Here is a 13,002-nt window from a genome sequence, read left to right as displayed (position 1 = left end):
TATATTAGATTAGATGAAATTAAATGTGGTAACTGGTGCGTTTTTAGAAAATTCATAAAAGTAAACAGCCGGCGTAGCCCGACCCCCGACCCGTCTGCAAAACAAAGAACCCAATTCGCACCACCGTCTCCACAGTGCTCTTGTTGGCCGACGGCTTTCTTTCTCCTCCTTCCTCCGTCTTCCGCCTCCTGTTCTACCACCGGAGCATCATTCTACACTCTAGCCTTCACCTCCGAAGTTCACAAAATTTAAAGAAAAAGCAATACTATGGATTTCTCAAATCAAAACTCTCCTCAACAATACAACCCTTATATTAACATTAACGACAACAATCCCCTTCAATTCACCATTCGTTTACCCACTTCAAACCCTAACCCTAATTTTGCTTCTACTTCCACACAAATCCCTAATGTCCATTTTTCCAACAGCGATTCTATCTCAAATTCTGACCCTAACTATTCAGTTCCCAATCACTTCTTTTCCCTTTCTATCCCTCGCAAGCGTCGCCGAGGCCGACCACGCAACACGACGCCGTCTGTCAACCAGGTATATAACTTACCAACGTCCTCATTGTTGAATCATTCCAATTTTGATTTTAGCAGCAATGGTCATACTAGTTCAGCAACACTGGGAAACCAAAACCTTGGTACTTCTGATGTATCCGATGAGATCATTGTGATTAATAAAGAGGCTACGGCAGAGGCATTGATTGCGTTGACAGCTGGTTTCCCGGCTGATTCCTTGACTGATGAGGAAATTGATGCTGGGGTTGTTTCTGTAGTGGGTGGCATTGAGCAGGTCAATTATATTTTAGTTAGGAATCATATTATCACGAAATGGCGGGAAGATGTATCGAGATGGGTGTCGAAAGAAATGTTTTTGGACATTATACCGGATCACTGTAAAAGGCTATTGGATACGTCTTATGATTACCTGCTTTCGCATGGTTACATTAATTTTGGGGTTGCACCGGCTGTTAAGGAGAGGATTCCTGCTGAGCATAGTAAGCCGAGTGTAATTGTGATAGGGGCAGGTCTAGCAGGGTTGGCTGCAGCTAGGCAATTGTTGTCATTTGGTTTTAAGGTTACTGTTTTGGAGGGGAGGAAACGTGCAGGTGGAGGGTATACACGAAGAAGATGGAGGGCGGGAATAGGACTGCCGCTGCAGATTTAGGGGGCAGTGTGCTGACAGGCACACTTGGGAACCCACTTGGGATCTTGGCGCGCCAGCTGTCATACACGCTTCATAAGATCAGAGACAAGTGTCCGCTTTATAGAGTGGATGGAAAACCGGTGGATGCAGATTTAGATCAAAAGGTGGAGATGGCCTTTAATCGGCTCTTGGATAAGGCTGGCAAGCTTAGGCAATTAATGGGGGAAGTTTCTCAGGATGTTTCTCTTGGTGCGGCTTTGGAGACCTTTCGGCAGGTTTATGGGGATGCAGTTACTGAAGAAGAGCTTAGCTTGTTTAATTGGCATCTTGCAAATCTTGAATACGCAAATGCAGGTTTGCTTTCTATGCTTTCTCTTGCATTCTGGGACCAAGATGACCCTTATGACATGGGAGGTGACCATTGCTTCTTGCCGGGAGGAACTGGAAAACTGGTTCAGGCATTGGTTGAGAATGTTCCGATACTTTATGAAAAAACTGTGAATACCATACGTTATGGTAGTGAGGGAGTTCAGGTTGTTGCTGGTGGCCATGTTTATGAGGGCGATATGGCTCTATGCACTGTCCCCCTTGGAGTTTTGAAGAATAGTTCTATCAAGTTTATACCTGAGTTGCCTCAAAGGAAGCTGGATAGCATAAAGCGGTTCGGTTTTGGATTGTTGAATAAAGTTGCAATGCTTTTTCCTCATGTGTTCTGGGGAACTGATCTCGATACCTTCGGACATCTCTCTGATGACTCTAGCAATAGGGGTGAATTTTTTTTATTCTATAGCTATGCAACTGTAGCTGGTGGTGCCCTCTTGATTGCTTTAGTGGCAGGAGAAGCTGCACACAAGTTTGAGACTATGCCTCCAACTGATGCTGTGACAAAGGTTCTTCAAATTCTTAAAGGTAAATCTTTTTTTTTTATTGCCTAATATCAGGACACACCCAGTTTACATGTACTTGTACATATATTTACTGGTGTACATGCCTTGAAAAGCTGATGTAGTTAAAAGCACTTCCATTTTGGATTATTGCGTCCAGGCATATATGAGCCCCAAGGAGTTGAGGTTCCAGAACCAATCCAAACCGTCTGTACCAGATGGGGCGCTGATCCCTTCAGCTTAGGTTCCTATTCCAATGTTGCCGTAGGCGCATCAGGTGATGACTATGATATTCTGGCAGAAAGTGTAGGAGATGGTAGACTTTTCTTTGCAGGTGAGGCCACTAATAGACGCTATCCAGCAACTATGCATGGAGCACTTCTTAGTGGATTTAGAGAGGCTGCAAATATTTCTCATTCTGTGAGTGTTAGAGCCTTGAGGTCAAAAGTTGAGAAAAACCCACCAAAGGATGCACATTCTTGTGCTTCTCTCCTTGCAGATCTATTCAGGGAGCCAGATTTGGAATTTGGAAGCTTTTCGGTAATTTTTGGCAGAAATAAATCTGATTTTAAATCAACAGCAATCTTAAGGGTGACATTCAGCCCACCAGGAAAGAGAAGTCATGAAGGGCTTAGACCAGATCAACCACACACTAATAAGTTACTCTTTCAGCAGCTTCAGTCCCATTTCAATCAGCAACAGGAGCTTCATGTTTACACATTATTGAGCAGGCGACAAGCACTAGAACTCAGAGAAGTAAGAGGAGGTGACGAAATGAGGTTGCATCATCTTTGTGAGAAGTTTGGTGTTAAATTGGTTGGAAGGAAAGGTCTGGGACCATATGCAGATTCTATTATTGCTTCAATTAAGGCTGAGAGGGGCAATCGTAAGCCTGTATCGAGCTCATTGACCCCGAAACCAGGTGGGTTAACAATTCTTGCATGGATATCTCATGGACTGAAAGTTTTCACCTATTGCAGTTTGTACACTTAAACTGCACCACAATGACTGATGATTTCTGTTTATTTTCCCCTAAAGGTACGTCAAAGTTGAAAGCAGCCTCTTTGAAACAGAGGATGGTTAGGTATGAGCATAAGATTTACAATTTAATTGGTGTTTTCAACACTTAATGTTCTACAACATTATAATTCATGACTCTGAAAGAACTTTCCCTTGCTGGAAACTTTTCAGGAAAGCTAAAATACTGAGTAAGAACAATGGGGCTGGCCTGCTGAATACATTTGGTAGAGCTAAAGCAGATGACAGCAGCAACAGCTCTAACGATCCAGCAAATCTTGATGTGGGCTCTAAATCAGTGGCCACTGGTAATGGCTCTATTACTGAAAATCTGGGCAACAGTGCTAGTGTTTCGAGCAATTGTGTTAGCTCTGCATCTGTCCCAAGCACACTAGTTGAAGTTAAAGTTGAAGACAGTTCTAGTTTTACCTATCCTTTTGTGGAAGGTAGTGCTAGTGTTACATTCCCTCCAGATGCCAATATGGTCTCTAGATCAGTGGGCTACATGGAATCTGACCTACCCCCAATATCAAACATTGGAGGTACAATATTAAACAGTGATGGTGCGTTTATCCATGCTTCTAATTCAGATGTTGGATCTATATTTGTGGAAAGTATCACTGGCTCCTCTACGCTCAGTTTGGATGCTGGGGAAAATTTAGTAACCGATTTCAGCAGCTCTACTCTCGAAAACATATATGAAAATAACATATTTGGATTTGCTCCACCGCCGAGCACAAACTCTGGTAGTTGGTGATTGACAAGGGTAATTGTGGAAGCAGAGAGTAACATGAAAATGGTCTTCCTTCAATGGTAATTCTTTATCAGTACATGTCTTTTTTTCCTGCTGTGAACTTGATCTGTTTTTGCTGATTGTTTCAATACTGTTTTGCAGGTTGAGATTTGATGCAAGTTGAAAGTAGTTGAAAGAAGATTTTCATGGTTACTGTATTACATGTTTCTTTTACTCCTACATCTTCCCTATTTACAGCGCGTAAGATTTTCTTTTGACACTGGTTATTATTCAATCTGATGTTATCATGAAGTAAACTATGTTCTCCTGTATAATTTGAATGTGCTTTTCCTACAGGAACCCAAACGCTGTGAATATTCTGCCTGGGCCTGAATCATTTTCTTTCACTTGCTGATGGCTTTGGGATGCAAACGCCTATACCCCCTTTTTGACATGTTTAGAGCTCAAATACTGCTATCAGTGGTGGTTAATCAACAAGAGTTCACAAGGCAGCTTTTGTTTCTTCTTGTCCTGTTCCATGGAGCTGCCTTGGTGCATCCTTTGAATGTTGAAGTGTGTGCTCTAGGATGTATTTCAGCTTGCATTTCATCCACGATATTGCTGTGCAAGCTGGAAAACTAATCGAGCAATCTGCTTCCGATCATCCTGCTCAATGCCTGTGGGTTGGGTTTTGCATTGCCTCTTCAGCTAACACGTGTTACTGTGTTCGGAAGTCTCGAGGCAGATTTTTTTTTTTTTTGATATTCTTTTCATTTTTTTTCTTGTAAACAAGTGTACAGAGGACAGAAATGACAAATAGTTTATTCTTTTGTTAACGCAAAATGTATCTGGCAAACCGGAAAAAGCATGTTTTAACTACATCGTTGACCATCTTAGACTAAATTATTCCTCATAGTCCCCCAAGCAATCAATCTCCAGTACTTTTGCTGAAGAAAATAAGGGCACTGGAGATGTACCTTATTGGTTTGGCTCCAAAAGAAAATGAAGGGTTGGAGACCCACAAATAGGATCATCTCAATACAGATATGTGATGCCTAACAGTCTCCCCTTCTTTGCCTCTAAATAAGATCCTGCAAGAAACTCATAGTTCTTTTATTTCCAGTATGCGTAAAGCACAGGAGAAAATCTGACCCTCGCAACTCCTATCTCTTGTTTAAACTATGCTACCTTTTCTCTTTATGTATGTCCACAAGCCTTTTGATACAATGAGAAAGTGTGCCAGAAACAAATACGCTACAGCAGAATTTGAAAGAACGTCAAAACAAGTCAAAACAATCTGACATTCTAAAGTATCCTTTCAACCCCTTCAATGTAGCAAAGACGCCCCAAAAGCAAGTCAGGCATTTATAGGTTGTCTGCACTGCACGTGTTTGTTCTTAATTACTTGTCTAATTCTTCATCTCTCCTAGCCATTCCTCCAGCTTAGCTTCTCTATCAGCCTTGAATTCTTCATATTTCACAGCCAAGGAAATCAGATCATCGTCACACCCGCTTCTGTCAACTGGCACTTCTTGTGGCTCCTCAGCTATCTCACTTGACAATGGCAATTCAACTGCCTCAGCCTCAGGCATACCAGAAGAGATACTAGCACCTCTATCTGACAACGAGGGATCAAGATATGAAATTGATTTCTCATCTTTGATTTCTCTTGATTCTTCGGAGGATTCAACCTGAGGCCATTTCAAATTGCTAGCCTTGAGCTTTGCAGACTTTAAGACATTTGACAGATAACTAGCACCTTTATCACCATCTTGCTGTGGTGAACTTGATTTCCGACCCCAGGCAACTGGTCCCCAAGATCTTGTTCTCCCCAACCGAAAAGCTGAATCTGAGCTATTTATTAATCCTCTTTTTGGATGTTTGGCTGACATGATAGCTAGAGAATTTTTAATGTCTTTAATCATCTCATCAGCAATGGGACAGCCACATTCTCTCATTGACCTTATAATGGAAATAGAATCTTCTGAATCTTCTGTATGCAACGTCATCTCACGAGATCTCTCAGTGATATTGTTCTTGAGATTAATAAGGTTTGGTGCTGCATTCCGTGTATGTTGTTGAATGTAGAAAAGTCCCACAGAGGGTTCATTTGCCACATATTTTATCATCTCGGCCAAGCACTCACTTACCTCCACAAACCCATCCGCTGTAGAAAACTCCTGCATCTCCTTGAATGCAAATTGTTCTCCATCACTGATGGTATTAGAGGACAGAAGTGAGTTCCATTTTGTAGAAAGAGAGGTCCCGTCTCATACCAATCAGAGAAACTTTCAGATAAAATACAGATTTGTCATGGACTATTCATCAATAGCTTGTCACATAACCCACTTGTAATTCTTGTTTCAAAGGAGCAACAGTTTTCAAGCATGCAACAATGGATTTTTATTTAAAAGATAAGCCATAATAAATTAAAGCTGATCTTTGTTTACTCCTCTACTACTATATGCATGCATAATTTGAAAGTGCTACTTATCCAGTCCCTATAAGACATGAACACATTTAAAAGTCAAGTTCTGCTGAGGATGTTTTACAATTCAATCTGCTGTGATATTTGGATGGCATGGATACAGCGAGAATCACAAGAAGAATTGGACATGTGACTCAGAGGGTGAATCTAGTGTGCTTAAATTATTTTTTTTTTACCACTTAAATCAACGCCCCCACCCCCAAAAAATAAAAAAAGTACACGTCTCAACTTCCAACAATTTTACAAATATGGCATTGATGAGTGTATTGAGGTGCCTATATGTAAATCTATGATTGGAAGGGGCTCCAGACTTACTGAGATATTGCCAACTCTAATTCTAATTGGAACAGCTATGGTTGTTCCTACAGATATTGGTAACCACCTATAAAAGGTTAAGAATGTAGAAGATGCAAATTCAATGTTTCTTTCTACCATTTCAGGTTTTAAGGACCTTTCACATATGCAATAATAGTTATGTACCAGAGGCTGCTGATGAGCCAATGGATTTCAAGGAAAGCTTCTTGAGATTACAATGGAAGAGGCATGAGACGAATAGTAATCAAAGGCCACTAATAGGGTAAATTGCAACTAATTTATTGCTATAACAATATAGTTACCAACCACTCAGTATTTCTCTGTTCAAGAATTTCTAGACCCTTCCCACTTCTTCCTATTTCCTTCTGATGATATACCAATTTAGACCAACCTCATAAAAAGGCTTTATCTTCCCTCTTAAATATGAGCAACACTATAATCTGAAGTAAAAGATGGATTCTTGAGTGTTTTCTAGGAAAAGCAGGAGTAAATTAATAGCTGCTCCTAATTGGATAATCAGATTCTCAGCCAGGAAACAGGCAATAATACCTTAAGCGATGACAAGCAAGCCTCTCTAGTATACCAGTACCCCCTCTGGGTACATAACAGAACTATAAGTGGGGAAAAGAGTAATATAAGGGAAACCTATGAAGATCACAGGATTGAAGTGATATCTTACTTGAACATAGATCATGCACCACAAATTACAATCTGATGTGCAAAACCTGCAAACTAATTGAAGAGAAGAGCTTAGATGGCATCAATCACAAAGAATTTCCTTCAGAACTTAAAATTGGTGATATAAAATTGATGTCAGCTTTTATGATGCAACACTAGTAGTTTCAGAAGAAAAAGGATAAGCATGAAGGCCAGCACACTGACATTGGTTGTGCTACATGCTTTACAATGTCTAAACTGAAACGATGTTTCCTGATTGTATATCAAGAGAAACAATTACTGTGCCACATTTTAAAAATTGATTCTTTTGAAATTAATTATCTCAAATTACTTCTCAAGTACAAGCTAAACCTCCTTTCGAAAGAATTCTACAAAGCTGAAAACTTTCACAAGAAACATGGGCAATCCAGACAGGTCCTCTAGTTCTGCTAGTACATCTTATCCAAATCTCTCTTTATATCTGAATGAAACTGACAAATGTATACAAACATGATTATTTGCTAAAATTCCTAAACAGATGTTAAAAGCTACTTCATCAACCTTACATGGATTTCGAAGTTATTCACCATAGGTATTCAGCACATTAAGAAGCCAATTACTTCCTCCCGAAACAATATGGTAAAGAACCAAATGCTGACCTCGAAAAAACAGTGAAAACACATTCTTGGAGAACAATAAAATCAAGGGCGAAATTCAGGAAATTTCAAGAAACTACTCAAAAAATACTACTTCGTCAATATATAATCGGAATACAAGAAAATCCCCCAACTGTCAAAAATCTTTAGCTCATTCCTTCAATCAATTCAAAACATCAATCAAGAAATTACAGAGAACATTACAATCAGAATTAAGAAAAGCCCAATTGTCAAAATGCAATCTTTAGCTCATTCCTTCAAACAATTTAAACCACCAATCACGAAACTATAGAGAACCCATCTCCCAGCCGCTCTCGCCAACCTCAATTCAAGCAAGAAAGACAACAAAATCAGACATCTATTCTTTTAGAGGAACTAGACAAGAAAAAGAAGGAGAAGAGGGACGAATTACTAACCGATAGGCCTAGACGAAGAGCTGCATAGTATTTGGCAAGCTTTATCCAGAATTGGGTTAGACGAGCATGAGGTCTGCAGCAGCATTCGATTTAACCAGCTGACTTTTCTACCATTCTTTTACTAATTGTTTATCGTCAGCATTCATAAACTTTTGGGTTTGCTTTAATCAGGGGTTAACTGACGACAGACAATGACAAAAGGCCAAAGGGTCATTCAACTTTAATAATTATACATTCGTTGTTTTTTTTTTAAAGTTAAAACCACTAACTAAGTACTACGTCGTAATGACAGGTCGATACGATGTTGTTTTTTCCAACCTGAAAAAGACCGCCAATGAAAAAAAATAAAAGAAAATGATTGATTCAATGGCAAAACTAAGAAGCAAAAAATCAAAATTTAGGCAAATTGAATTTTTAAAATCCCAATATATCAAACTTAGCATATCTAAAATACCAACTTCTTAAAATCTAGTGTTGGAAGAGACTGAAACTTTAGTTATCAAATACCATTGAGGAGTTTTAAGAAGTTGATTTTACTTACCTTAATTTGATGGAAAAAAAAAAAAAAACAGTTTCTGACCATTTTTTCCCATATTTTTAAAATACAATTTCACTGTAGTTCTCTTTTGAGTACACCTCCTACCAACTTAAACCCGTATATAAAAAAAATCAAGAAAAGAAATAGATAATGTTTAGTGAAAGGATAAAAGGAAACTAGAGAAAGAGCACTGATGAGATTATCTATCTATTCATTGATTCCTTCATGGCTTCTCGTCTGATCACCACCCATCGAAGCTTCTGCCACAAACTTGAGTTAAACTCTTGTAGACTATCATTTCTATCATCAAACCCGCATGTGAATTTTTGCATTCCAGCTTTTGTTTCATGTAGAGGTCCCTTTAGTTGTTTGAAGCTTAAGCACTGCCTCAAGCTTAGAGCATCATCTGAGGGTATGCATATATGATCTTCTTCTTTACTTCCGTTGAGAACATCGACTGCTTCTCTTAATTTTTGGCTGTTTATGAACTCTGATGTCCTAACTCTTAATGCTTAACAGGGCTTCCATCTGAGTTAGTAGAAGAAGACTCCAAATTTGTTCCTCTAAATGCTGAAGATCCTAGATATGGTCCACCTGTAAGTTCTGGTTAGTCCTTGCATACTAAGCAAATGTTATCTATTAAGGAAGAAAACAAGAAAAAGGTAACGTGAATGGATTTTCAATAGATGCTGTCTAATTTAAGGAATGCGTGTATTGACAAGAATCTATTAATGCAAGTCCAGATATATCGGAATAGCACTTCAATTGTCAGAAAAAAAAATAAAATGTTGCCACCGGTCATCCCTAGTAATTTTTTATTTAACACTACATTCGAGATATTTGATAATTAGTTTGAGTTACCTGTTGAGATTTTGTTCCTCCTAAATTGAACAATTCTATGACATAAGAACCAATTTTAAGTTTCTTAGATGGCCAAATGCACAGGATTTAGAACGTTGCGTTAATTTGGCTACTGCCTACAAGTTTATGCACTTGATATGGACTTTTCATGATTTCTCCACTAACGCTGTGATGTAAATTTGGACAAGTTACTGCATCAAGAAGCCTATAGATTTAGTTATACTAGTAATTTTAGCTAATAACACTTTGTGTCACAGGCATTATTGTTGCTGGGGTTTGATTTAGAGGAGGCAGTGAAGGTACTTTACGGTGGCATTTACGTCTTCTGATTGAGTTAAATAATTGGCTAGTTTTTGACGATGACATGCCAAATTTCCAACTTCAGTATTGTTTCTTCTTCTGGTTATGTTCTTTCATTTGTCGCCTCTTCAGTCAACTGCATCCATGTTTAACACTACACAAACTGCTCATGACTAGTGCTTACTGCTTTTCTGAGTTCTAGCATAGCTATGATCTTAGTCAGAAAAAAAAATGATTATTAGAAATGACTTATCAAGTAGAAGAGAACTAGCAACGATAGTTGTGCCGAAACTAGCATGCAGAAACAAAATCAAATGCATGTTTAAGATCAAGATTTCGTGACTGAAAATTGGGGGTTTCATCAGCTGGAAAGTATGTTCAAATTTTGTGATTTTGGCTTTCGTTTGATGGGGCAATTTATATGGGATATGAATTGAAAAGGATATATCCCTTAATGAGCACTATCAATGATATTTTAGCTATGAGACAATAAATTTAGCTGCACTCAATCTTGCACTACCTCCACTGGCTAATACTCTTCACGGAGGCTCCTTCTTGACAATGTACAGATAGTGTTGCAACTCTAGAAGCATATTGACCCAATGATCTTTATATGCAACAGTACCCATCCAATTTAATTCATCAATCCACCACGTGTTTGTGTGCGTGCAGATACAGCAACTTCTTAAGGAGTTAGATGGTGATTTCCTAGAGGTATCTCCATTGGTAGCTAGCTTCTCTCAACACTTCTCTTTCTTCTTTTTCCACATGCAAGTTAAGGAGATGAAGAGGTATTCAAAGTGGCTTTTGGTTGGTAGAAAGCTTTTGCAAACAGTTAAGAATTAATTTTTTTTCGAATAAAATCTTCAAATAATATAAGTCCTTTTCTAAGTCATTAGAGAATCCATTGAACTCAAATGACCATGTCATTCTGGGAAGAGGGGGGAAAAGAGATAAAAGGATATTATGTTTCAGATTCTATACATTCCTAAGGCTGTGTGAAGTCATTAGAGAATCCGTTGAACTCAGAAGACCATGGTCTGCCAAGTGTATTTCTGGCTTCTGCAAATGTTGGCGGGCTAGAGAAATGATTCTTCTTGATGCATGCCTGAGAAGTAATGGTTTTGGGTTAATTGAGGAAAGTTCATCTGCATTTCTGATTGTATATTTTGGTTGCAGGTCATTTTTTGTACTGAAGACATGATTACTTGCTCTCTGTGGGAGGCAATGAATACTAAGCAACCTAATTTGGATGCTGCAAAGGTTGGATTTTCTGCTCTTAAATGTCAAGTCTTCCTCCTTCTGCGACCGATTGAAGCTATGCCAGAAAGAAAGCTATTTCCATAAAAAATGATACTATATGGGGCTCGCATATATTTTTTGTCCACACAAGTCATTATCTTGGATGCTTGTTTTTATTGTCTTCAAGGACTGACGGGGAGGGGGAAGAAAACATATTCTGTGCATCTGAAAGTGGAAAGTTTAGGTGCCCTCTAATTCGTTCTAGAGTTGCCAACTTGACTAACAACAAATAGCAGTGGAATTGGGACTGAACTACAGACTGTAGTACCTTGATAAGAAGTTCTGATTGCAATGCAGATCAAAAGAATGATTGTGGCTGATGTTAAGTGAAGGATGTTTTTGAGTGCAATTCTATCCTCTAATTTGGCAACTGAAGAATCGTACTCTTAGATGCTGCATACTAGCTGGTCTTACAATCATGTAACAGAGAGTACATTAATATTGCATATTGTCCGGCGTCATAAGCATTTTGGTATACCCTGCAGATTGCAAAGTCACTTCCCCGAATTTGCTTCTTGTCTGGTCTCACAGGAGAGGAGATGATGATGTTTATTGATGCCTTTCCAGAAAGTGGTAATGACAGCAGCATCCTACTTTTCACCGTAATAGAAATCTTTGGTTGTACAAGTTAATTTCGTTACGGTCATTGTTAAAGCTAAATTATAAGCCCAAAAGGTATCTCGTGAAAATATGGCCTAGTTGTTTCTGGTACCATGAATTCCTTTTGTGTGCGTGTTGGTTTGTGCGCTATTATTGTCAAAGAAAATGGCTTGTTGAGCTAGGAATTTCATGGTACCGAAAGTCTACAAATAGCCAAGTTGACTAGTGTTGATATTATCCTATCCCAATCTCAATCTTCACCTACGGTAATTTAGGATGTATGCTTGATTCGGAAAAATTTTCCCCTCTACCACTGCGAAGCATCTGCTGAGCATTCTGCATTTTGCATGTCCGGTTCAAGTTTCACGTTAGTGGTGGTTCTTTCAGTTTTCTCTTCTAATTTCAAAGAAAGTACCCAGAAGCAAATTCCATCTGGTCCTGTTGTTCTGCATACAGCTTAAAAGACTCGTTCCAATATCTTCCATTTCCATCTGTGTAGGACTAGAACCGCCAGTTTTTGCTGCTCTTGTCCCGAACAGTGCTGATAAACCGATACAAGAGTTGATTGAAGAGATCATGGGGGACCATGAGATGATTGTAAGTTCAAACTTGAGTGTTCATGAATTCCGGATATCTTCATAACCTGCCTGTCGTTTTGTTCGTGACAGCTTCTTATTTATCTATGCAGGCATCCAGAAAATCGACTTAGATATGGATATTTGTTGGTGGATTCTCCGAAGTTTAAACATTAGTCGTACGGTATGGCTCCTGCAAGCTGAATGAAACTCACGAGCTTGTACCGGGAGAAGAGCAATATATAGATGACTATACATGAATTCTAAAATTTTATAGAGCACTGACATCTGTTATCTCCAGCTTAACCGATTTCACGTTATATACAGCACTGGCGGTCTACGACATTGAGCATGACTACTGCCGGTTAAAATCCACTGAAAAGCCTATCCTGACTGAAACGTGTACTTCAAATGGTTGCCTTGAAAGTTTAAGTCAAATTGTCTTGCAGGAATTGAGAGAACTAATCAGGCAACATATGCACTTTTCCCAAAACTCCGTGTTGTTGAG

General features: G+C 38.9%; 3 protein-coding genes across 6 annotated transcripts; 2 read left to right on the top strand and 1 right to left on the bottom strand.

The window, feature by feature from the left end:
* The first annotated feature begins 109 nt into the window (after positions 1 to 109).
* On the top strand, positions 110 to 4,665 carry LOC113760747 (protein FLOWERING LOCUS D). Its single transcript, XM_027303448.1, is given in 7 exon segments — positions 110 to 1,117; positions 1,120 to 2,061; positions 2,197 to 2,958; positions 3,075 to 3,120; positions 3,228 to 3,866; positions 3,949 to 4,047; positions 4,144 to 4,665. Coding segments are annotated over 5 exon segments (3,183 nt in total). The 5' UTR covers positions 110 to 267; the 3' UTR covers positions 3,811 to 3,866; positions 3,949 to 4,047; positions 4,144 to 4,665.
* Positions 4,666 to 4,743: 78 nt separating this feature from the next.
* Positions 4,744 to 8,467, bottom strand: LOC113760748. 3 transcript variants are annotated; one of them, XM_027303449.1, is made up of 3 exons: positions 8,319 to 8,467; positions 7,269 to 7,321; positions 4,744 to 6,000 (listed from the first exon to the last, which is right to left on the bottom strand). In XM_027303449.1, exons 2-3 carry the CDS (start codon positions 7,274 to 7,276, stop codon positions 5,196 to 5,198), a joined length of 813 nt encoding a protein of 270 aa, XP_027159250.1. In that variant the 5' UTR covers positions 7,277 to 7,321; positions 8,319 to 8,467; the 3' UTR covers positions 4,744 to 5,195. The 3 variants fall into 3 exon arrangements, with proteins under 3 accessions (XP_027159250.1, XP_027159251.1, XP_027159252.1); XM_027303450.1 differs by having other exon boundaries at positions 7,269 to 7,314; XM_027303451.1 differs by lacking the exon at positions 7,269 to 7,321.
* A 559-nt stretch (positions 8,468 to 9,026) lies between these two features.
* Positions 9,027 to 12,959, top strand: LOC113762378. 2 transcript variants are annotated; one of them, XM_027305811.1, is made up of 8 exons: positions 9,027 to 9,268; positions 9,376 to 9,452; positions 9,975 to 10,016; positions 10,690 to 10,731; positions 11,197 to 11,280; positions 11,805 to 11,892; positions 12,419 to 12,516; positions 12,608 to 12,959. In XM_027305811.1, the coding sequence occupies exons 1-8, from the start codon at positions 9,082 to 9,084 to the stop codon at positions 12,626 to 12,628; spliced, it is 639 nt and encodes a 212-aa protein (XP_027161612.1). In that variant the 5' UTR covers positions 9,027 to 9,081; the 3' UTR covers positions 12,629 to 12,959. The 2 variants fall into 2 exon arrangements, with proteins under 2 accessions (XP_027161612.1, XP_027161613.1); XM_027305812.1 differs by lacking the exon at positions 10,690 to 10,731.
* Positions 12,960 to 13,002: the final 43 nt, after the last annotated feature.

The sequence above is a fragment of the Coffea eugenioides genome, chromosome 2 (assembly GCF_003713205.1).
Source record: "Coffea eugenioides isolate CCC68of chromosome 2, Ceug_1.0, whole genome shotgun sequence".
NCBI classification, from domain to species: Eukaryota; Viridiplantae; Streptophyta; class Magnoliopsida; order Gentianales; family Rubiaceae; genus Coffea; species Coffea eugenioides.
The sequence above is the reverse complement of the archived record's forward strand: the minus strand, read 5'-3'. Positions and strand labels throughout refer to the sequence as shown.